General features: G+C 44.8%; 1 protein-coding gene across 1 annotated transcript in view; it reads right to left on the bottom strand.

Moving 5' to 3' along the window:
- DNAH11 (dynein axonemal heavy chain 11) overlaps positions 1–26,407 on the bottom strand; it is a 303,358-nt gene that overhangs the window by 265,237 nt on the left and 11,714 nt on the right. The window contains exons 4-9 of the mRNA XM_040433722.1: positions 24,495–24,691; positions 21,148–21,337; positions 13,409–13,508; positions 9,149–9,360; positions 7,558–7,791; positions 2,565–2,732 (exon numbers count right to left, since the gene is read on the bottom strand). Coding sequence (XP_040289656.1) covers positions 2,565–2,732; positions 7,558–7,791; positions 9,149–9,360; positions 13,409–13,508; positions 21,148–21,337; positions 24,495–24,691 — 1,101 coding nt within the window. The remainder of the gene's footprint in view (positions 1–2,564; positions 2,733–7,557; positions 7,792–9,148; positions 9,361–13,408; positions 13,509–21,147; positions 21,338–24,494; positions 24,692–26,407) is intronic.

Raw genomic sequence — 26,407 nt, 5'->3', positions numbered from 1 at the left:
CTGCTTCTCAGTGAGTAAGAGAAGGTTAGGGAGCAGATTCTCTTCTACTATCGGTGTGCATTGCATTTAGCATACACAGGGGAAAGCTGCTAAAAATTGTGTCCAGAAATAGTTTATTCCTCATGTACACACACTGTACTATTTACTGATGTAAAGTTTTAATTGCAGTCCAGCTTATAGTACAATGATGCAAACTCCATTTTCCACAAAAATAAAACAAGTATGAATAACTAAATCCTAAGCTAAAAACTGATATGCTCTCTCCAGGCTGGAGGGGGTATAGCCTTCAGGGAAGGAGTTATCACTTTTCAGCCTAGTGTCGCCTCCTAGTGGCAGCAAGCAGCTATACCCACGGTCCTGTGTCCCCCAATGATACGAGCGAGAAAACTAAATCCTAGAGTTTTATTCTTCTTTCTAGTCAAGTCAAACTACACTCACTGACAAAAAAAATAATAATGCACCAAGAAGGAGTTGCTGGAATGGAATGAAACTTTATGGGGGTCATTTATCAAAGTCAAACATTTTACATTGGTCTTTGATAGGTGCATCTTCTGGCAGCGCAGTGGCTAATTTATGATGGAGCATGCACCTCTTCATAAATTAGGCAGTCCATGCACCTAGATTGAAACCTACAGGCTTGAGTAGAGTTAAAATGTTATTTACGCCTGGAAGCAGGCGTAAATGTCAGTGAATTTGCCAGGCCTGGACCCCCCTACACCCCAGAATGGCCTAAAAGTGCCAGTGCAACAAAAACTGGGTTTTGTGACTTTTTTACATCACAAACTGGCATAAACCATTTTAATGAATGACCCCCTATATGTGTGAATGTAATGATGATATATGTAAGTGAATACATTATTAGAGTGAAAGGATAAGTTTATTGGGGGAAATTATACAACTGAAAGGAGGCTCTAGTGCCCTGTTGGGCCATCTCCAGCCTGGACACAAGATGAGGTACGGTTGGGCACAGAGGCATACACAATGTGTGACCCACAATGTCATGCACATATCACTAAGCGGTTAGTATCCTTCGTATTGCTACTAGGGGTGACCGACTGTCGTATGCAATGGCTCCTCAGTTCATTACACCAGCTCGAAAGCAAAGCCAGGACTGAAGTGCTCACCATAAGGCCTCCATACTTAAACCAGACAGTTGTGGGATCCTAAACTGTACCTAAATTTGTCGCTAAAGACAATACAGATGATACAGTTTCAGTCCGTGGCAGTCCAGGCCCAGTCCACTGCAAACAAATGAGATGGTGGCTGGCTGTCAATGGCAGGACACATATAGGGCATATTACACAACATTTACTTCTGCTAAGCTGCTGGAAATGGTCTTGACAGAGAAAGACGTGTGTAGGTTCCACCTGTGTCTGGATGGTGGACAACTAAACCGTGAGAGCTGCTCTTGCTTGTCAGCTCTACTGGTCTGGTCTGTCAGGTCCTTCCAGAGCCTGTTCGCTGAGTGTGTATGCCCCCATGTAACCACTGCTCTCAACACCTCCTAACAGCGAGGCCAGAATGGCCTAGATAGCTGGCAATTTGTCAAAATGAGCATGAGGCGTCTCTTGGTCCAATCATGCGTTCTCTCTCAAAGACTGTCAACTGGGCAAAATGTCTTGAGTGTGTCATTTGAGGCATGTCTAGCAGTCAACATTTTTTATATTTTTTTATATTTTTTTTTATTTGATTCAGTCATCTCTTACTTATTACTAATATGGCCGCTGTTATAGTACAGAAAATCAGCAGCGGATCGGGCTGAAGAATGCAGTTGGTTTTGTGCCGGTTTCGCAGCGGATCTTGTGCAGCTTTCAACCTTTACATTGCAAAAGAAGATATCCATGGGTAAAAGCCACAGCAACGATTACCAAGCTGGGGCTTAAAAATTCTGTTTATGCTCTGATGTTTTTCTGCTGAGTGTGAAAGAGATTTCTAAAATCTCATCCACTTTGCTTGTACTGTAAATGATGCAGATTTCCCACACAAAATTCCATTGTGGAGATATCCACAGCAATTACACAACCTGTGAACGTACCCTTACAGCTCCCCTGTAGTGTTTCAATGGAAAAACATGCAGTGACACAAAATATGTAGATATGTCACTGCATGACAGCAAATCATCAATTCAGAAGCCTGAAAAGAGTGGGTTACAACCCCTGTTGGAGTTGAATTGGAGTTTTTTGAATTTGAGAGCCTGCTGTAATCGCATGCATGCTGCATTTCATTTATTCTCTATGGATCTGATAGAGATAGCCGAGAGCAGTGCATCTAGGTGCTCAACTCAGGGGACATACTAAATAATTTAACTTTATACTTTTTTGCTATTCATGTGCTCATTTTTTTCTGATGTGTAACTAAAGTCAGCATATTTTATACAGCAAACATTACACAGTATGGCATGTGGTACTGCAGTTTTCATTTTATTTTACAATCTTTCAGACTACATTTTAATAATCCTTATTATTGCACCTATGTTCTTAGTACCGTAGTTCTTTGTAATGGAATAACATTTTTTTCCAGTAAAGATGTTCATAAGAAAGTGATCTTTTTAAGGAAAGCAATACCATTTTTGTATAATCCGTTGGATCCTGGGTGTATTCTCTGAACACCTTGCATCTCTCATTGAAATCTTCTTGAAGACCTACAACCTGTTCAGTCAAGGAGCTCCCTTTGCTACCTCCGAACTCGAGTTTTTCTAGTTTTTGAAACTCTATTGTTGTTTTCAGTATATCCTATAAAATGAAAAAACAGGAACATAAACATTTTAATATGAAAAATGTTTATTTTTATTTTATTCAGTACAGTTGAAAAATCACATTCACATCCAAGTTTTTATCCCTTGACTCCACCTACTCACCCACCACAAACCCATGCCACAATTAATCTTATTACCTTCCCCCAATGATAGCATTCATGGCAACAACATGGCATGAAATAAAAGGCTATAGCCTTACTATATTGAGAATATAGATTTTCTATACTTAGAAAGCTAATACATATTATTGGGGGTTTTATAATCATATATTGTGTCTGTCAATAGACCAGTAATCTGTATTAGCCTTCTAAGCATATTAAATCTCTATTGACAGTACATACATACTAGTGGGTTCTTTATAATCATATATTGTTCCTCTGAATAAACCAGTAATATGCATTAGTTTTCTAAGACTAGAAAAACCTCTATTCTCAACATGGTAAGGCTATAGTAAGCAGTTTATATGATATGTACATGCTAGGACACAGCTCTTTCCTCAGCATGCTGATGTCTAGCCCTGTCAATCAAGGGGTTGGGGGAGTGTGAAGAGCACAGAAATGTTACAAAAGCAGTGCCCCAAGGACTCAGCTCCAACCCTGGTGCTCCAATCTGCTTATTTCCATATAAATAAAATGCAGATTTATCTGCAGCTATTTAACAGACAAAATAAAGGTATAATTTTAATCAGCAGTATGCTGACAGAGGTTCTTTAAGGAGACTAGCAGTGTATAGAGCCTTATTGGCAATGCTCCATGGGAAAATAAGAGGTAAAGGAGAATCTGCGAATGAAAGAAAAACATCTCGCTAACGCCACCTTTTGGAAGGGACGGCCTATGAGTCAAGTCCACCTTTTAACAAGGGCCTTTCACAAGGCAGATCATATGGTGAACAAAAGCATTTGTGAACACTCATTACCAATCATCACCCTATGTAAAGGTGCCCAGCCAGCAGCCGACAAATGAACAAACACTTGTTGTCGACTGATTGCATCTTTTATGTGCACACAAATCTTAGCCCTTTTTGGAAGCACATTTCCCCATGTAAACAGGGGATGTGATGTCAACAATAATGTAAATGAACTACCACATGAACAATCGTAAATTAGTGAATGATAATCCATGAGGCCATTCGGTTCAGGTAATTATCTGCCCATGTAAAAGATCTTTGAAGGGGTATTTTGGTTACATTAAGTTATCCCCTATCCACACGATAGGATAGGGGATAACTATTAGATTGGCAAGGGTCCTACCATTGGGATCCCCACCGATCAGAAGAACGGGGGCTCTGTACCACCTGCAGCCCCCTGAAATGAAAGAAGTGGCAGGTCAGGCATGCATGCGGTCACTCCATTTATTTCTATGGGAATTTCACAGATAGCCGAGCGCTCTGTGGAAAGAGGGATAACTTAACTTCATGCACCCGGAATACCCATTTATCACTTATTCATAAGATAGGAAATAACTATTAGATCGTCGGGGTCCTACTGTTAGAACCCCACCGATCATGAGAACCGGGGCCCCATACCCTCTGAAAAGGACGGTTGCACATGCGCATGGCTGCTCCATTCTTCTCTATGGGAGTTTCAGAGTTAGCCGAGTACTGTGTTTGGCTATCTCTGGAATTTTAAATGAATGGAGTGGCCACACGTATGCCCGAACGGCCGTTCCCTTCTTTGCAGAGGGGCTTCAGGGGGTACGAGGCCCCCCGTTCTAGTTATCGGTAGGGGATCCTAGCGGTAGGACCCACACCAATGTAATACTTATCCCATATCCTGTGGATAATGTTTACCTACCGGAATACCCCTTTAAAGAAACTAGAATACCCCTTTAAATGCCAATCAACTTGCTAAACTGTCAATTGGTCAATGTTATTGGCAGAAATCAGCCTGTGTAACAGAATCCTTAAACTTAGGCCACAGTCCTGGTCTTCAGTAAAAATAAGACGAAAATAACATACATAAGGTTTTCATGTCTTCTTCGAATAACATTATGACAGGACAAATGGTTCCCAATAAAATTGACCTCAGTGCCAATGAGATTGGGGAAATTAAGTTATATGTTAATGAGAGACTCTAATCTATGTGCAGTGATGTGGGATATGAGCAATGGGTTATATTTATAAGGTTTTCAAAATTACAGTGAAAAGTGACTATGCTAAATACAAATATGAATTTATTATGAAGGGATTATGAATTTATATTATAAATTAAAATGAGAACAGATTCAAGCATTTTTAAGGAACATACGCAATGCAACAGAAATTGTGCACTGGGGCACTTAAATTTATCTTAGGTTTAAAGCCTTAGAACATACTGTATTTTTCGCCCTATAAGACGCACTTATATTCCCCCCAAAATTAGGCGAAAAATGATAGTGCATCTTAAAGGACGAATACAAGGGGAAAGGGAAAAAATGGCCGGAGTTTTGCATGTGGCCGGTACATCGCAGGCTGTACTGCATAAGGACAACAGCCTGCGATGTACCGAACATCGATCCTGGCGTGTATGCTACCTGCTGATTAGGAGCCTAGCACTTCTATGTGGTATGGATAAGGGGACAGCCTGGCCGGCAGCGCTCCTGCCCATCTGCAGCATAGAGGATGTGGGCGGTGCGCTGCTTGGCACACTTCATTTTCACTTCGGCTGCACAGTGAAGAAGGAGGGAGGGAGGGTGTCCCTCCTTCCTATGATGCAGCCGGAACTGCCCCAATGAAAACAGCAAGCTCTGAAGCTGCCCGCGCTACTGCCACCAATGAATGAGCCGATTATTATAAGAGGAGGGACTGGGGAGGGAATAAACTGCGCCGTCTGAGTGAGCTTGTGAGTGTGATGAACAGCAGCAGCAGCTTTCTCTCCTGACTGTTCTGTCCTCCTCAGTATCAGCCCGGGCCCCAGCCCCACAGTGTGCACTGGTATCAGCCCGGGCCCCAGCCCCACAGTGTGCACTGGTATCAGCCCGAGCCCCAGCCCCACAGTGTGCACTGGTATCAGCCCGGGCCCCAGCCCCACAGTGTGCACTGGTATCAGCCCGGGCCCCAGCCCCACAGTGTGCACTGGTATCAGCCGGGCCCCAGCCCCACAGTGTGCACTGGTATCAGCCCGGGCCCCAGCCCCACAGTGTGCACTGGTATCAGCCCGGGCCCCAGCCCCACAGTGTGCACTGGTATCAGCCCGGGCCCCAGCCCCACAGTGTGCACTGGTATCAGCCCGGGCCCCAGCCCCACAGTGTGCACTGGTATCAGCCCGGGCCCCAGCCCCACAGTGTGCACTGGTATCAGCCCGGGCCCCAGCCCCACAGTGTGCACTGGTATCAGCCCGGGCCCCAGCCCCACAGTGTGCACTGGTATCAGCCCGGGCCCCAGCCCCACAGTGTGCACTGGTATCAGCCCGGGCCCCAGCCCCACAGTGTGCACTGGTATCAGCCCGGGCCCCAGCCCCACAGTGTGCACTGGTATCAGCCCGGGCCCCAGCCCCACAGTGTGCACTGGTATCAGCCCGGGCCCCAGCCCCACAGTGTGCACTGGTATCAGCCCGGGCCCCAGCCCCACAGTGTGCACTGGTATCAGCCCGGGCCCCAGCCCCACAGTGTGCACTGGTATCAGCCCGGGCCCCAGCCCCACAGTGTGCACTGGTATCAGCCCGGGCCCCAGCCCCACAGTGTGCACTGGTATCAGCCCGGGCCCCAGCCCCACAGTGTGCACTGGTATCAGCCCGGGCCCCAGCCCCACAGTGTGCACTGGTATCAGCCCGGGCCCCAGCCCCACAGTGTGCACTGGTATCAGCCCGGGCCCCAGCCCCACAGTGTGCACTGGTATCAGCCCGGGCTCCAGCCCCACAGTGTGCACTGGTATCAGCCCGGGCTCCAGCCCCACAGTGTGCACTGGTATCAGCCCGGGCCCCAGCCCCACAGTGTGCACTGGTATCAGCCCGGGCCCCAGCCCCACAGTGTGCACTGGTATCAGCCCGGGCCCCAGCCCCACAGTGTGCACTGGTATCAGCCCGGGCCCCAGCCCCACAGTGTGCACTGGTATCAGCCCGGGCCCCAGCCCCACAGTGTGCACTGGTATCAGCCCGGGCCCCAGCCCCACAGTGTGCACTGGTATCAGCCCGGGCTCCAGCCCCACAGTGTGCACTGGTATCAGCCCGGGCTCCAGCCCCACAGTGTGCACTGGTATCAGCCCGGGCTCCAGCCCCACAGTGTGCACTGGTATCAGCCCGGGCCCCAGCCCCACAGTGTGCACTGGTATCAGCCCGGGCCCCAGCCCCACAGTGTGCACTGGTATCAGCCCGGGCTCCAGCCCCACAGTGTGCACTGGTATCAGCCCGGGCTCCAGCCCTACAGTACAAAAGCGATGAGTCTGCCTGAAAAAATAAAGGAAGGCAAAAACATATGTACCAGGCAGCCAGAAAGATTGGGTTTAATGTGATTCACTAACCCCACTTTTTTTCCAAATATTTTTTTCCCTATTTTCACTGTCTAAAACCTAGGTGCGTCTAATGGGCATTTGTGTCTTATAGGGTGAAGTATATGGTAACCTATATACCTCTCTACCTATATATTCAATTTAACATAATTGTTGTAGTCAATGACTGCGTCCAATGCAACCAATTACACTAATAATTATAATGATTAGAAGAATGTATTATATAAGGTAGAATGCAAGTCTTATGTGAGCAGAGAATATAGGGTTTCTATTAAAAAGGGTTGTGTAGGTCGGCTCATTTACAATTCACAGCATATAAATATACCGTAAGTATTTTAGTTCTAGTATCTGAATAGAATACAATTAAGAGAATTAAATACCTCAATCTTCATTAAACGCTCAAGAAATCTGTCATATCTAGCAAACACCAGTTGAGAGCGAAAGTCCCAAGGTTTGAATTCATTACTGTCTCGGTAAAAGGACCCAAGATTGTTTCTGTGACTTTGAAATGAATGCTTGAAGGTCCTAAGGACATTCACTGCAATTTGTACATGCTCTAGTGCGTCCTCCGTTTCCTCTTTGAAAAGATCTTCTGGTGAAAGATACAATTTTGCCTAGAATTTAATGAGCGACAATCAGACTTTATGTTAGAAACTGAACAAAAATAATGAATAAGACAATAAACTATACTCTGGATTCAATGAAAACATCATCTGTCTTTTCAGAACATAAATGTTTATGAACAATTACACGTGTATCTGTTCCACATCCACTGTAATTAGCTTTTGTATGTACTTACCACAGCTTTGACCGAAGAACATGATGTCAGAGTGCCGCGGCCTCTTCAAACAGCTGATCGGCAGGTGTCTGCCCCCCACACCTGGATCCTGGAAAACCCCTTTAACCTATTACCTGCCAAGGAAGCATCTCATATGTCCTTGCAGGGTGGCCCATCAGTAGACAAGGACGTATCTCTTATGTCCTTGCTACTGATGGTTGGATCCCAGGCTGTGTAGCAGCTAAAGCTGCAAGTCAGCTCTTCTTTTAAAGCTGACAACCCTAGCCACAATACATCCATGTTACAGCCCCTTGCAATTGGGCCCCAGGGAAAGCTGCATATATATGCAGCTCTCACTCCTGGCCCAATTTCTAAGGGCTATCTCTCATGATCAGGAGTCGCTAGCACTTTTATCCTGGTATTGTTTTAAAGCTTGCTTAGGTGGTCAGCTTTAAAACAAGACCTGGCTTACATCTCTAGCTGCTCTATAGCCCATTATATTCCTGGATTCCTCCCCCCTTCAGACGGCTGTGATATCAATTAAGGGTAGAGGAGGATCGGGGCGGCCAGTAAGAGATGTGCGAGGTAAGACACAGATTCTCTATCCCTGGGCAACTGTACTTGGACCCCAGGGGGAGGATAACATACTTCTCTGCATGTTATCACCCCCCATCAAAAACAGAGCATCCTCGCTCTACGATTGTCAGATATGTTTTTTTTGTGCATATCCTGCTTCCGAAGCTCCACTGTTCATTTTCCAATTTTTGCAGCTAAGTGGGTAGTATGCTTCTCTTCCACCATTTGAAAAGAAGCAGTTCTGTGATACAGTCACAATGCCAATAGCCTCTGCATAAACGTTCCAGATGCAGTTCCTGAACGAATGCCTGGGAGCCAGCCTATTCAGTTCTATTGAGCAGAAGAGGGTAGTGAGGCTGGACGCAACGGCCCATGGTCTTGCAATGTGCACCCTCAGGAACCAAGCTAGGATAATATAACTACATGCAGAAGGATCGGAGTAAGCACAGCCACTATTGCAGGAGCGAAGCGGTGGCCATAACCATTGGAAGTAAAAGGGTCCTGGAGTTACCAGCATCCAAGATCTCAAGAACAGGGCATTATTTAAACAATGAAGATAATTGCAAAGATATACCCTATATAATGCATTCCAATTCAGAAACATAAGATTACAATACCTGATCAATGAGCAAGTTGCAGAACTCTTGCAGGAGAACAATAATCCGCGCAGGAGCGTTGTAGAATTCGGAGTGACTCCAGATCAGGCATATAGTGTGAAATAGAGGAGGAATTACAACTCGTATCTGAGGAAAGTCTGTCTCCTCTAATAACCTGATAGGTGAATCTAATGTTCTCAAGTGCAGGTCAATATCTTCTGCTTCAACAAGAGCTGAAACAAACAAAAAGTAATGTCTATTATGTATGATAATGATTTATTATTATTTATTGCATCATAAAACACATTTAGTAAATATGTTCTGGTCTAGATGACATAGCTAGCTGTGGTTTCTACTTGTTTTTCTTGTTCCTCTTCTTTTTTTCCTCCTTCTCTTCTTCCTTTCTATTCTTTTCTATATTGTCCTTTTTCATCTCTTTTTCCCTTCCATCTATGAATTTTCCTAGATTTTTTTATTCCTTGAATGATCAAATTGCCCTCCTTAGAAGCAGTAGGGTTAATAATGCTGAGTTATTGTGCCCTTATCTACTTATCTATGCATATCCTTACCCGAATCATCATTCCCTGATGCTGCATTTATTTGTCCAGGTCTTTGTTGACTGTTCTTATACCTTCTTTGAAAAACTTTAATAAAAAACAGAGCTGACGGTGTCAGAATCTGTATGTATGCATCCTACTGGCAAGGGGAACAGTGATGGCCAGTTTGCATATGAACACATGCGAGCTGCCATCTTTTCTCACAAGTCCGGCGAGGCGCAGGTAAGCCCTTACCTGTGCCTGTGCGCGAGCCGGTCTGAAATCAAATGTGGTCACCGGGAGCAGGCAGTTCCGAGAACAGCCACCGGGGGCCTTCATCGGGCTGTTCTCGGAACTGCCTGCTCCCGGTGACCGCATTTGATTTCAGACCGGCTCGCGCACAGGTAAGGACTTACCTGCGCCTCGCCGGACTTGTGAGAAAAGATGGCAGCCCCCGGGATGTGTTCGCGAGCGAACAATGCGAACTGGCCATCACTGAAGGGGAACATTACCAAACAAAGAAGGAAAATTCAAGACTTTGGTTTGTGCAGGGATGCTAACTGTCCATGAAAAGGGGTCTGTGAATTTTTTTGAGGTCTGTGGTACTTGGATAACAAATCACTGTGTAATTATCATCATTTTTCAGAGTTTAGAACAAATGCTGTTCATATCAGTAAATTGACCGATAGACATGTATTACTCCTCTTTATCATTCATTATGGCTTTCCAATTTGTGTGCAGAAAAAAAAGTGGTTGTCTGTGATTTTTGGGTAAATTATTTAGAATAAAAAGAAAAATTTAGGCTGACAACTCTAGCTTCCTGCCGCACATGAAACAGAGGGAGGGGAGTTTCAAAAAGTGCTGGTGGTTCTTGGTGCTCAGGCATGGTGGTCTGCAATCCTGTACTCAACCAACACAAGGAGAGGGCCTCACTTTGCTACAACCCATCTACTACACCGGTTCATAATTAGGCCTAAGGGGACATTTAACAAAACTGGAGTATAGGAACTGGCTTAGTTACCAATAGCAACCAGATTCCATCTTTCATTTTCCAAGGGAGCTCTGAAAAATGAAAGGTGGAATCTGATTGGTCACTATGGGCAACTAAGCCAGTTTTCACCAGTTTTGATAAATCTCCCCCTTAATGCATATATACAAGTAGAGGCGAGCTGTTCTGCATCCTATCATTTATGCTACAGAAAAACAGATCCCATCTCTGCAGAAGACTATGGTGCACATGTTCTGGAGGCTTCTGTCACATCCTTGGGGACAGATGACAACTGTACACTCCAAAATTTTAGCAGGAGAACACAGTCGATCTGCATCGGAAACTGCAAATACAGCTGCCTAGCAAGATTTGAATGTGGTTTATATCAATAGGCTACTTTTCAGAGACCTACTTAGACAGTTCAACCAAATCAAAGGCTACCATCAAGTTCATTCATATAAGACCAAAGGAAATATAAAGCAAAATCATGAACAGTGTCCTGCATGTAAACTGTCACTACTTGACTGGAATGGAAACTCGAGACCCTAAGACCTTGCACAGTTCAAAGCCTTTTTTTGCTGCATCATACATTAAATAAAAGATCTGTCATAAATGAAACACCTCTTGGTGTAGAAGTGGAAGCCTTGTGTCTTCTGAAGTAAATAATGGTGCCATGACACAGTCAACCCAGGAAAACACTCCTCCACAAAAGAAAGATGGGCTTTGAATTCTATATCTAAATGGCAGCTTATTACAACAGACTAACATCACATATGGCTCCCCAGTGGAAGCATGTATGAAAGTCATCTCCATTGTAAGGCTCCAACTCAGCAGGCAATTATTGGGAAGGAACTGTTCATTTTTCTGGTAAATATCTGGTCCAAGATGGTTACCAACATCTCGCTCGTGAAGTCAAGTGAGCCATATCAAGCACTCACACCAAACTTGAACACATCCTATATAAAATGTTAACATTTTACCCTCCTAACACACAGGAGATGTTTAGTGTAACCCCTAGGACCACTTTTGTTACCATTCAAATTACATGCTCTAGTAATAGTGATCAAAGCTAGGGAAAAAATTGCTAAAAATGTCATTGGGGTAGATTGCCCAGGGAGGGGCATCCCAGTTTTTTTTAAGTCTATCCTAAGTCTATGCTGATTAATTCCTGGCAGCTGCCATTGACTTGAATCATAGCAGGAGCTATAACTTCACGAATAAAGCAATTTACAGAACAGAAAAAGAGCCTAAATCTCAGGGCAGGGGCGCAACTATAATTCATAGGCAGTGGCATGCCTAGAGGGGGCGGTCAGGGGGGTACTGGAAGCAATGAGCACTTCCATCAATACATTGCTGGAGCGCTGACGCCCACATACTGCGGCACAGCACGGGAGCGCATAGTTCCCTGCCCCGCCACTGATCATAGGCTTCAGGTAGTGAAATCCCGGCGCAGGCGTGCGCGATGACGTCATCGCGCGCGCCTGTGTCGGAATGCAGCACAGTGAATTGTGCGAGCCTGCCATTGCGCGCCTGGACATTGGTGAGTATTTAGTTTTTATTTTATGTGCCAACTTTGAGGGACATGGGGGGGGACACAAAGGAGGACATGTGAAGAGTACATCGGAGAGAAATTGCAGTATGGGGGGAAAAAATATTATGGTGGGATACTATGTGGGGGCAGTGTGGGGGAAATTAATGTTGGCGGGCAGTGGGGGGGAACTACTGTATGGGGGCAATGTGGGGGAAGCTACTGTGTGGGGGCAGTGTGGGGGAAATTACTGTGGGGGAAATTACTATATGGGGGCAGTGGGGGGGAAATTACTGTGTGGGGGCAGCATGGAGGGGCTTGCTATTGGGGAGGCACTGTAGGGGCAATTCTATTATTTCTGGGGACACTTTACAGGGATTATTGCCTGGAGCACAATATAGGGTGTTATTATTATTGGGGGCACTCTAGGAGATATTATAGCTGCTGTGGACACTATAGGGACATTTGGGGTAAATTATCAAACTGGTGTAAAGTAGAACTGGCTTAGTTGCCCATAGCAACCAATCAGATTCCACCTTTCATTTTTGACAGCTCTTTTGGAAATCCAGTTCTACTTTACACCAGTTTGATAAATGACCCCAATTATGTTCACACAGTATTGGGGGTGGCAGCAGGATGACATTGTCGGGACACCAGGATGGGGAGGTTGATGGAAAAACTGAGAAATCTAAAGTGTCTGTGTTACAAACTCTGTAGAGACAAGATGCGGCTGAAAGAAATTGGAGGGGGGGGGGGGGGGGGCCAGAGAAAGGACTCACCCTGGGTGCCAAACACCCTAGGCACGCCACTGTTCATAGGGCCCCATAGCAAAAAATTGGATTGGGCCCCCACCACCTAGTGTGCGAAAATTGAAACAGCAACATAAGTTTTAATAATTAAAAAGGTACGTATAAGGGTACACATATCCGAAAACCCACATTATCACAAAAAGTCACCATATTGTTATTCCCCACAAAAAGGTACAATGTTCTTGCCTCTGATTGGGCCACCACCACCTCTAGGCCAGTGAGTGCTATGGCTATAGTTATGCCCATGCCTCTGGGGGTAATTGGTTTAAAATTGTAGAATGAATGCCAGAATTTTTCAAGACTAGTGGTCAAAAAAACAAAAACAGAACACCCACAAAAAAAAACAGTAGACATGCTAAAATGTACCAGCGTCATATAACTTCACACATACAGTATGCATAACGTTACTGGGGAACTTACCATTTCTAACCTCAGTAATTATGTTCTGCAGTGTTGGATAGTAACTACTCTCTTTTTCTTTCAAGATGGCAGACATTTTCTGAACAATTGGTGCTTGGAGCTACAAATGAAAAAAATATTAACTTTCACACAAGGACCAACACAGTGTAGAAAGCATAAGACTTTCACAGGCTGAAAAACGAATTGCGTGACAAGCCCTCTTTCGGTGGCAGGCAGCCATGCAGATTGAAGATCTTACTTAAACGGTATCTTTACTTCCGAATGATCTTACACTGGAGTGTTGAGACGCAGGGGGCTATGCTGGGTAGGACAGTTAGTGACACCATAAACTAGGGATCGACCGATTATCGGTTTGGCCGATATTATCGGCCGATATTGAGGATTTTGAACGTTATCGGTATCGGCATCTATTTTGCCGATATACCGATAACGTATGGGGAACACAGAACGCGCTGCTCTCAGCGCGTTCTGTGTTCCCTCGGCAGCACAGGGGAGAAGGAAGCAGTGTCTCCTCCCCCTGTGCTGCTGCTGCCGCCAATAGCAGGAGAGGAGACAAGAGGAGGGGAGGGGCTGTGGCCGCTGCGCCACCAATGAAGATAAGCCTTTCATTCATTCATATACAGGAGGCGGGAGCTGGCTGCAGAATCACATAGCCGGCTCCCGACCTCTATGAACGGTAGCTGCGATCTGCGGTAGTTAACCCCTTAGGTGCCGCGGATCGCAGCTACCGCTCATAGAGGTCGGGAGCCGGCTATGTGATTCTGCAGCCAGCTCCCGCCTCCTGTATATGAATGATTGAGAGACTTATCTTCATTGGTGGCGCAGTGCGCCCCCCCCCCCCCCAAGCCCCCAAGCCCCCCAGCCCCCCAGTATTAATCATTGGTGGCGCAGTGCGCCCCACCCCAATCCCGGCCAATAGTAAAAACATTGGTGGTGCAGTGCGCCCCCCTCCCCCCCACCCAGTATTACTCATTGGTGGCAGTGGCCACAGGATCCCCTCTCCCCTGCTCCTCCGATCGGAGCCCCAGCTGTGTAAGCCTGGGGCTCCGATCGGTTACCATGGCAGCCAGGACGCTATTGAAGCCCTGGCTGCCATGGTAAGCTCCATGCTGCTGTGTGCACAAAGCACAGGGCAGCAGGGACAGTGTGAGATCCTATTCACCCTGATAGAGATCTATCAGGGGGAATAGGACAAGGGTTCTAGTCCCTAAGGGGGCTAAAAGTTAGTAAAAAAAAAAAAAACACAAAAATATTAAGTATAAATGAAAAAGACTTATAAAAAAAAAAATACACATTAACAATAAACAAAAAAATACACATTAACAATAAACATATTAATTTTCAGCAGATTTGTGTAGGAATTTTTTTTTTTTCTCAAAAATGAAAATTCCCAGAATATCGGTATAAATTATCGGCTATCGGCCTGAAAGTTCACAAATTATCGGTATCGGCCCTAAAAATTAATATCGGTCGATCCTTACCATAAACGTTTAATGCAGAAGTCCAGTGAATGATTTTTCTGAACTGCATCTTAATGAAGCTACTCACATATCTGATGCATTTCACTACATCCCTTCCAGGATCTCTGGCAGTGCTATATCACAGTTTATACGTTTCTACAAACCTGACGCACAATATCACTGCAGATTTTAGAATATGGTGCAGACTATCAAGTCCACAACATGCCCTGTATGTCACAAACTGGTTGCAGATTCTCCGTGGCGGCACATTTGCAACTGAAAAAGCTGTTCTCATCTGCTTTAGGGCTCATGCCCATGAACGTAAGGGCTCCGTGTCCGTGCTGCGGACCGCAATGCATCGGCTGTCGCGCATCCGCAGCAGATCGCAAACCTATTCACTTGAATGGAGTCCGCGATCTGCATCCGAGGGTTCGCACTGCAAAAAAGTAGTGCATGCACTACTTTTTTGCGGTGCTGAGACACGGCCAGAAACACCACGAAAGCACTCCGTAGTGCTTCCGTGGGCTTCCGATTTGTGCTTCCGCACCGCATCTCCCGGATTGAGGATCCATTAAAGTGAATGGGTCTGTGATCCGTGATGTGGCTGCACACGGCCGGTGCCCCGTGTATTGCGGACTCGCCGTATGCGTATGAGCCCTTACTCTAATAAAGGATGTTTGTCCTGAAAGAGCTAGTTACAGATGTGAGGCTGGCTTAGCTATTTCTCTAGCTTTGTTACATAAGCATGTTTAAAAGGCATCTCTGCTGATCAACTATGAGAAGATAATACAGCACTCGTACAAGTTCTGTGTTCTCCTTACTGTTTACCTAATTGTTGTGTAGCAGCATATACTTATACTTATAGCTCCAGCTGCTCCAATTCACCTCAATGGGACAGTTCCTTCCATTCACCGGAGGACACATCATTATAGCAAAAACAGACAACACCTTCAGCAATTTTATTTCACTATTTTAGATCAACTTCACATGAACCAGAAAGATCTCCAAAGAAACCTTCAATAAAGCTTACACCTCTCTCAATGAAACATGGAAGCTTGTTCTCTCTCTAGAAGGACAAGAGAACCAGAATCTTGCAAGAGAAGTTTGGCTTACTTGGTTGACTGGCCTTGTGGGGTACTACTACAATGAGTATTGTATGCCAGGCGACACAACTCTTGGTTTCTAGGAAGAGCATATCTTAATTCTTCTGGCATTAGATAGCATATCCCCTCTTTTCTTTTTTGTCAGGCAAGCTCATTTGCATACATTTGGCTTTCTGGGAAATATATTCAAATGAGCTTTTCTTCCAAAACAGAAAAGATGCTAATCTTTTGCAATGCCAGCCAAATTAAAATATGCAATTCATCTCTCTCTCCCATAAGTGTACTGCATGCAAGGACTTCTTATGCTTCAAAATAAACTGTCCAAAGGGTTGAATCATTAGGTCTAGACTCAAACAAAGGCCCTGATTTATCATACGTTCACTCTAGAATTCTGGCATCAAAAAGTCGAAAAACAGGGCTTTTGTGACTTTGTTTGCACTCGTTTCCGCAAAATGTAAGCGATTGAGAAAAAAATTGCGCCTTTTTACACTCATTTGCGCAACATTTTGCGACTTTTTGCATTTTTACACCACTAACTCGTTTTGTAATGTGGATGGAAAAGTGGGTGTGGTTAGCTAGGTTAATGAGCTTCACTCCAGATTTATCATAGCGACTTTTAAATCTCACTCCAGCAGGAGGGTGGAGTAGGAAAACTGGAGTAGCTTTTCTAGACAGAAGTGTTAGGTTTAAGGACAAGCCAAATTTATCAAACAATGTGTGACAATTGATAAATTTGGCACTAAGTACTCCAACACAGACTCAAACAAAACGGACTTCAAATATTCCCCTCATGATAAATCCCCCCCAATGAGTTTCCCACAATGATCTCCCTATAATAAACCTGCTTATGAACTATCTACAAAATGTGCTGTTGTAGATACCAACCGCCCTTGTCACCATCACCATAGTGTCCACACTGTGGCAATAGGCCAGTAAGAAGTGGGTACAATTTTTTTGTTAGACATCATTAGACTGTACATATTTGACCTCTTACACCTAACACTGTGCATCTGAGCTTGCATGATTGCATCAAATATACACCGTGTTAATGGTGGGGAATTAGCATTTTTTTTAGGACCATATTTAAAGGAGTTGTGTGTTTAGAGAGGTGGAAGAGTTTTGTAGGTCTTGACCGACCTGCCAGATAACTAGCCCTCAGCCCCATTTCTGTAGTCCCTTAGTACCTCTCCCGATCATCTAGGTCCTGTTGGAAAGAATCGCTATGGATCTCCTACGACTAGTACCAAAGTCCGCTAAAGGGCACCAACACATTCTAGTCATCCTAGACTACGCTACCCGTAGGCGGTGCCACTGCGGCATACATCGGCCAAACTCATAGCTAAAGAGTTAATGGAGATGTTTTCCTGCGTAGGACTACCCAAAGAGGTTTTGACGCACCAAGGTCATGAGGGAATTGTGCAAGTTGCTGCACATAAAACAGTTACGGACGTCCGTCTACCATCAGAAAGGTTTACCCAAACCTTAAAATTTTTTAAAAAGAGTGGTGTCCAAAGATGGAAGGGACTGGGACCTCCTCCTGCTCGCAGTGCGAGATGTGCACCAGGCCTCTACTGGGTTCTCGCCCTTCGAACTGCTATATGGCAGATATTCTTGCGGGCTGTTGGACGTAGCCAAGGGAACAACAGCCCAATCTGTATAAAAGTGTTATTGAATATGTCACCCAGATGCAAGAACGGATAGAGACCGTGTTGCCTCTGGTTCGGGAACATATGGAGGCGGCTCAGCGAGCCCAGAGTCGAATCTATAACCGTCAGGCTCGAGTCCGGAGCTTTAACCCGGGTGATCGGGTCTTGGTTCTGGTACCGACAGTGGACAGTAAGTTCTTGGCTAGGTGGCAGGGGCCCTATGAGGTAATAGAGAAAATTGGAGATGTAAATTACAACGTACACCAGCCAGGGAGGCGAGAGCCGGAGAAGGTCTACCATGTTAATCTACTAAAACCTTGGAAGGATAGGGAGACCTGCGCTGAGGACAGACCGCGGTCAGTTGGTCTAGGGGAAGAGGTTTTGGCCCCTCTGTCTGCTGCAGGGGAAGCGGTTGCCACAATAAGAATTGTTGACTGCCTCTCCTCTAAACAGGCTCAGGAAGCCAGGGAGTTCGTTAGTCGGAACATGGATGTGTTCTCGGAACTGGACGCACTTCCATAATCCAGCATGATATTTTCACCGAGCCCCAGGCAAAAGTCCGGTTAAAGCCGTACCGGGTGCCCGAGGCTTGGCGAAAAGCAATCTCGGAGGAAGTGCAGCTAATGCTGAGGCTGGATGTTATAGAGGAGTCTAGAAGTGAGTGGGCCAGCCCAATAGTTCTAATACCCAAGACAGACGGGAAATTACGGTTCTGTAATGATTTTCGTAAATTAAATGAGATTTCTCATTTTGATGCGTATCCCATGCCCCAGGTGTATGAGCTAATCGAGCGGTTAGGACAGGCAAGGTATTTCTCGGTCTTGGACCTCACCAAAGGGTACTGGCAAGTGCCCTTAACGGAGGCTGAAAAAAACTGCCTTCATCTTCACCCCTGAGGGGCAGTATCAGTATAAGGTGTTACCCTTTGGCCTTCATGGCACACCCACCACGTTTTAACGATTAATGGACATTGTACCTCGTCTCCATCGTAGGTACGCCTCAGCTTACCTGGACGATATTGTCATTCATAGTACCGACTGGGAGAGTCACTTGCCCAAGGTGCAGGCCGTAATGGACTCCCTTCGGAAGGCTGGACTAACCGCTAACCCAAAAAAATGTGCAATAGAGTTAGAGGAGACTAAATACCTAGGATATGTCATTGGGCGCGGACTCATCAATCCCCAATTGAACAAAATAAAGGCGATACGGAACTGGCCCTGACCTGTCACCACTAGGCAAGTAAAGTAATTTCTGGGAATGGTGGGCTATTATATGAGGTTTGTTCCCCACTTTGCTACTCTAGCAGCACCTTTGACAGAACTCTTGAAGGGACGAAAATCAGTGATGGTTCGCTGGGATGATCGGGCGGAAGAGGCTTTTTCCACTTTGAAGTTGGCCCTGTGTGGGTCACCAGTTTTAGTGATGCCCGACTTCAAGAGTGAGTTTGTGGTACAAACAGATGCCTCCGAAGTAGGCCTCAGTGCTGTACTGTCTCAGGAAGTCAACGGGGAGGAGCATCTCATCTTCCTAAGCCGCAAGCTCACCCAAGCGAAGACCAGGTACAGTATAGTGGAGAGAGAGTGCTTGGCTATCAAGTGGGCACTTAAGTCTCTCTGCTACTATTTGTTGGGGAGAAAGTTCCGCCTGGTGACTGACCACTCCCCTCTCAAGTGGATGAGTCAGGCCAAAGAGAGAAATGCCCGGGTCACCAGGTGGTTCTTATCCTTACAGAACTTTAAGTTCTCGGTAGAACACAGAGCAGTCCGGTTACAGGGAAACACGGATGCCCTGTCCCAGGTGCACTGTTTGGCATGTGTTCACCCCCTCAAGGTTGAACAAAGGGGGGGGGGGGGGGGTATATGACACAGTAAAGGGAGTTGTATGGGGAGGCAGGTATTTTCCTCCCAGTGTGTGCTGCTGGACTGATTAGCGGCCAGGTGGGGTCAAACAACGGACTGGACTCATGTGCCGGTCCGGGTTTTTGACAACACCTAGCTGCCTTTAAAAGACAGCTGGGTTCAGCAGAAAGGATCTCTGTATTGCGATCTGAGGCTTGTGCTAGGCTTGGAGGTCTGAGACCAGTGTGAGGGGAAACAGGCCGCCTAAAGTCTGTTCATGGACTCTGTGAGGCAGAACTGCCAGCTGGGTGTAAACTAACACCAAAACCAAAAGGTGAATTTTTGTGTTGAATGTGACTTTTTGTTTATGAACTTGCCAAGAGTGTGAATAAACACTGAACTGTTTGATTGGTTGGTGCCTCTATACTGCGTCCGCTTATTCTGTCTACCAGAGCGAATCCCCACAAAATATATATATATATATATATATATATATATATATATATATATATATATATATATTTTATTTTATTTTTTTAATGGTTTAAAATGGACATAAAAGGGAAACTCGCGTGTCACAGATCTCTGACCAGTAATGTTCCGCTGCTTATCAGGTCCCCGCTGATCTCTGCCTCCCAGTCATTCTCTATACTCATCACTGGCTGAAGCAGGTCACCACTGCAGCCAGTGACAGAGAGGAGGAATCAGAGACCATCAGAGAACTCGTAAGCATTAGAAGGCGATCGGTGGGACAAGCATCACTTTTTACATTTTGTTATGCCATTCTGACCATTCTGAACCCCCTTAATAGTATACCAAGAAAACAGCATACATGTATTTTGGCATTTTGTGCACAGCAAAAGATGATAGGAACTAGAAACAATCAGCAGAAGACTAGAGGTGATTTAAAGGAAATGGGTCACCAAAAATTTAATCTGCCAGTTAAAACCAGATAGTAGCACATCTCCTTTTTATCTATTGTACATTTCTTTATTCTACTTCCTGAACATGATTATGGTGGCGGCCATCTTGCCTGAGCTGTTCTTACACAGCACTTACACAGCATTAAGAAAACTGCTTTACGGCAGCCCTGTGGGCCACAGACACCATGGACAGGAGGGGAACTCATTGACTTCTATGGGAGAGTTTTCTAGGTACAAGGAGAGAACAAACCTTGACAATCACTTATTGTGAATGGTGGATCCTGTCTTATCTATACACAGAGGTGATATCTCTTTATCATTACAGGCAGGTTTAGAATGAATAGCAGGAAAGTGGCGCCTATTATCAGGCTTAGTGGCCAGTGCGAAAACTGCAGGATTTTATGGTTTTTGTTAAAATATAGTGGTTCACATGGAAAATAAAATAATTACACAAACAAAAATTCAAAAAAAATATGTTAAACATAAAAACGTGATTTAAATAATATGTTATTTTCCGATGACACGTTCCCTTTAATGATCAGGCACAACATACATTGCAATATACCATCAGACACAGGGCGTCATGTATAAAATGTATGAGCATGAGAAGTGGTGTAGTCCAAGGAAACCATACCGACTGCAACTACCACTTTGCAAGTGAAGCCATGAATGTGACCCTGTGACCAGATGCTATTGGTCTCCATTACTTTTTATTTTTATTTTTTATAAACTGTTTTAAAAAAACAACAACATAACATGCTGTACATACCTGCTCATAAATTCCACCAAGATTCTCCCTTCTTGCTTTCCAGAAATTAAGCTCTAAAGATGGTCCTGGATTGAGACCTTTTAAAAGAGGCTGTGCAGAATCAGTTTCAATGACATCTCGCACTTGATACGACCACTTTATCAGCATGGATTCAAATGCATGGAGCGCTCCTCTGTCGTACACATTCTCTCTGAAAAAAATTAAATGCAAATATATTGGGAGGGTACAAGGCAACAGTGCTCAGCCACTGTCAACATCTGTATGGGGCCGGTATGGGCTTCCTCCAGGTACTAAAAGTTGTTCTCACACTCCAAACTTATATTAGTAAAATAGTTTGCAAGGCTGAAAAAGGGCATCCATCCATCTGGTTATTCAAGGGTTAAAGGGAGGTTCTCGTAGTAGTGGCCTGCCTCAGCCAGGGATTGGCAGAGCAGACCTTTCCTGGCGTTTTCGGTGTGTTGAACCAAGACAGGAAATGCATAGCAGCCGGGGAATCCGTGGAGGTCACTAAACATTGTGGTTGTTTTAATTCTCCCTGAAAGACCCCTTTAATTGGCGCTAATGTGTATGTACCTATTTGAGACCGGGAACGTAGTGTTACAGTGGCGGCCCGCAGCTGCTGTTGCTCTGCTCACCTCTCCTTGGGGCACAGACCCGTCTTCTGCCATCTCCTCTTTCCCAGTGGACCAAGCTGCTGGGTTTTCTCTGTCCCTCCACGCAGGCTGAGACCTACTTGCCACAAATGCCTATCCTCCACTGCCCATAGGGCGCGTATACAATCCCGCCGGCTTTTAAAGGACCAGCACACGTGCACCTTAATCCTCACCAAACAATGGCTGGCAACCCTGTGGTACTTTAGGCACTTTTTTCCCTTGTGGGAAGGTGTCTGAGCAGTATATTCCTAGCTTGCTGGTTCCTGCAAAGGCATGCTGTATTCATTTGTCTACTTGTGTACCAATTTCTGCCCATTTCCTGGATATTGACCCTCTGATGCCTGGCCTGACCTCTGTACTGACCCTTCGCTTCCTGCCATTACCCTGGACTGTTTATCGGATTGCTTGTACTCTGCCTGCCTTGACTACGATTTTGGCTGATCCCTCTTAGTGCTTTGCACCGGTGTCTCTTGACCTTCCCCATGGGTCAGCTGTCATAAACACAGACTACGCCAGGGGGTAGCAGCCTGGTGGTTCACCTGCAGTGAATTGCATCACGTGGGTGAATATCATATTAGGGCACTGCCAGGATAGCACCCTAAGATGTAGCCCGAAGCCAAATCTGTTGGTTGGTTGACACAGTGGAACATTTAGACTGTGAGCTCCAGTGGAAAGGGAAACTGATGTGAGCAATTACAATGTATGTACATAGATGCAGAATATGTTGGTGCTAGACACAAAGCAGAAAATAAATAGGATCACACCCGTGAGGTATAAATGTGGCCACACAGTACTTGCTTTCTTTTAGGTTGGGTTCACACCTGAGCGTTTTACAGCACGTTCCTACGCGCTGTAAAACGCTCAACAGGCAAGAACCAATGATTCCCTATGGGCATGGTTCTCACCTGAGCGTTTTACAGCGCGTACGTACGAACGCGCTGTAAAAAGCCCTACGCCCCAAGAAGTACAGGAGCTTCTTTGGGGCGTAGTGTCGCGCGTTTCCGTACATAGACTTTGGGGAACGCGCGACAATGGGCGTTCGCTTGCACAGGAGCCGCGTATGTGAGACGCCCGTAGAATCGCGCATACAGAGCGCTCCATCCAGTAACGCTCAGGTCTGAACCCGGCGTTAGTGTTTCCGTGTCTCCTGCTCGTTGCATGTTTGTGTTAGGAGACTGGAGAAATCAGGTAAAGTGTTTACTACGGATACAATGGGGAGATTTATCAATAGTGTTGTATTTTGCACCAGAAGATTTTGCCTCTACCTTCTTTACTTTGCGCCATAGTATGCTTTGAGTTTGTTAAATTTGTTGTAAATTGTGGACAAAAAGGCAAGAAGTTTATTATTTTGTTAAATGTGCCCAAGATTGTGACGATGTGTCTTTTTTTGTCTAAGGCATTCTGTAGAGAAGATGCAACACAATGTGCCACAAGATGCCCACCTGAGACACAATGCACAACAGGGCTTTACACTAACTGAATTTTATACCACTTTGAAGACCACCTTTAACCACAAAATGCAAAGAAATATGTCTAAGACCACAACAAAAGAAGGTGCAAAAGAGACTGGACAAAAAAAAATTGGAGGAAAAGCTGAATTACAGACAGTCATGGGCACAAATGTAAGGCTACTTTCACACTAGTGTTTTTACTGGATCTGGCAGGGCTCAGCAAAAACGCTTCCGTTACTGATAATACAACCGTCTGCATCCGTTATGAACTGATCCGGTCGTATTATCTTTAACATAGCCACGACGGATCCGTCATGAACTCCATTGAAAGTCAATGGGGGACGAATCCATTTTCTATTCTGTCAGAGTTAAACGGATCCATCCCCATTGACTTACATTGTGGGTCATGCCGAATCCGTTTTGATCCGCATCCCATGACGGAAAGAAAACCGCAGCTTTCTGCGGTTTGCTCTCCGGTATGGGAACGCAACCAAATGGAACAGAATGGAAGCGGTTTTCACCGGTATTGAGATCCTATGACGGATCTCAATACCGGAAAATAGAAACGCTGGTGTGAAAGTAGCCTTATATATATGGTGTATCAAGCCTGTCCCAAAAATTCTGGCGCAAACAGAGTAACAGTCTAGATGTACCTACACCCCTATTACTCCCTTATTCCTTTCTTGTATTTGAAAACAAAGGAATGAGAGAGGATCTGTGGAAATTACGAATTTACATATCGTTTCTGCATATTGTCCTATTATTATATCTGACAAAAAAATTGTTGATTTCAGCCTTTAGGGATTTTGCATAAGATGTCAAAGTTAGGAACACAAACACTATGTGATGGTTGATCATTTTTAACCAATTACATTTTTCACACTCAGGCAACTGTATGGCGGCATATAAAGTCCACTGCAACAGTATAACAGTATGATGCCCAGTCAAGTGTTTTACCGTATGACGGAGATAGCTTCCCACAGAGGCATCTGCCACTATTTTTTTCTTCTGGATTCAGAAAAAATGCCTCCATATGAAATTCGAAGGCATACAGAGGCACAGGAAGGACCCATGAAGCCAATCACTTTGTGTCAGGAGGTCTAATATAGTTGTTTCTTCTTCATCTTTCCAACATCGAAAAACGTCACATTATATACAAATTATCACATCAGTTGCCGAGTCTTATGGTTTCTGATGATAAATACTACATTTTGGTAGGTTGTTGTGAGTATAATTCTCTTACTTTGTTATTGTATCCAGCTGGTTTGATCCACTTGTAACTAATTTGCTAGGAAGAGGTAAGATGGTCCTTCCAGACAGAAGTCCTTTCACTACAAGGATTTTATTCTTCAGAGACTCCACATGAAGCTCCATATCTTGTGATATGACACTCGGCAAAGACTGGGAACTCTTCTTAATAGAAAGGACAGGCATCAAGACCTGAGGAATGATAACATCATTAGAGAAAGCGCAAGTACAAATGGTTCACAGAGGAAGACATTGCCTCTGAAGGCCTAGAGTTATTCTGCACAGGAAAATTACTGAGGAGGAGACTTGAGAAGTAGCATGGAAGTACCAGGTGCCTGTGCTACATCTCAGGCTTTCTTCTAAAGTGCTCATTAAAATACTGAATAGATTCCACCAAATATGGCCTTCTGCACACGAACGATTTTTTTTTCCCGTTTACCTTCCGTTTTGTATATACGGAACCATTCATTTCAATGGATCCGCAAAAAAAAAAAAAAAAAACGGAAAGTACTCTGTATACCTTCCGTTTCTGTATGTCCGTATTTTCATTCCGTTCAAAGATAGAACATGACCAATTATTGTCTGCATAACGGACAAGGATAGTACTGTTCTATTAGGGGCAAGATGTTCCGTTCTGCAAAATACGGAATGCACACGGACGTCATCCGTATGTTTTGCGGATCCGTTTTTTGCTGACCGCAAAATACTGAAAAAGCCATACGGTCGTGTGCAGGAGGCCTATGTCACATACATTGGCTCTGCACTGTTGGATCATGCTCTTTGACGGAAGGTAAAGGAGAAATGTTGGCAAGCAACAGGCAGATCAGGTACAGCGTCGTGTAAGATCCACATTTTTTTCTTTAGGAAATCTTAAAATATTATGGAATTTGTTTGGGGTCTGTTCACACTTATGTGAATGTGGTGCATCTGGATTACGCTCATACTTTTCACCAGTCTGCAGAGCTTAGTCATTTAGAAATTAAACACATCCAATGACCGATATCTTAAGGGCCCTTTACACTGGCCAAGAATTTTAAAGATAATCGCTAACAAGCGTTTATAGGAACACTCGTTAGCGATTATCAGGTGGTGTAAATGTATCGTCGATTACCCGAAGAATAAGTGAAACACTCGTTCATTGGGTAATCCGATTGTTTGTGCGGACACAAATATCGTTGTTTGCCGGCAGCAGATTGTGCTGTGTAAACACGATCTGCTGCCGAGAAATAACAAGTCAGTATGGGGAAAACAAATGCAGCGGTCTCCTCCACCAGCTTCCTTCCCGATAAGGCTATTTTCACATCTGCGCTTTGGTCTCCGGTTTTTAGATCCAGCAGAGGATCTCAGAACCAGACCAAAATGGTTCCGTTTGATTTAACACATCAGGGTGCATCCGTTCCGTTAGGATGCGGTTGCATTAAATCGAAATGGAACAAACCGGATCAGTCACTAAAAACAAGGTAAGTCAATGGGTGACGGATCCGGTTTGTTCCGTTTTGATGACCGGACACAAAACCGCAGCTTGCAGTAGTTTTGTGTCAGGTCACAATATGGAATGTTACCGGAACGGAATGCATACTGATGCATCCTACACAGAGCATACCCCATTCACAATACACTGGCCTTAAACGGAACCGTTTTGGCCCACTTTTGAGATCCACTGCTGGACATGTTCTATGTTTTTGCAGAAAGGACACAAGGATGTGGAAAGATCATCCCGTGTTCTTTTCACATCCATATGTCCGTTCCACAAAAATAATATGTCTACAAAATCCATACCATAGAGGCAGTTAAAGGGGTTCTCTGGGAATTACAAAAATGAAAATACTTAAATATTACTTTATTATAAATATATTCCCAAATACCTTTCGTTAGTTATAATGGCTCATTTTGTCTAGGGAGCAATCA

The sequence above is a fragment of the Bufo bufo genome, chromosome 5 (genome assembly GCF_905171765.1).
Source record: "Bufo bufo chromosome 5, aBufBuf1.1, whole genome shotgun sequence".
NCBI lineage: Eukaryota > Metazoa > Chordata > Amphibia > Anura > Bufonidae > Bufo > Bufo bufo.
The sequence above is the reverse complement of the archived record's forward strand: the minus strand, read 5'-3'. Positions and strand labels throughout refer to the sequence as shown.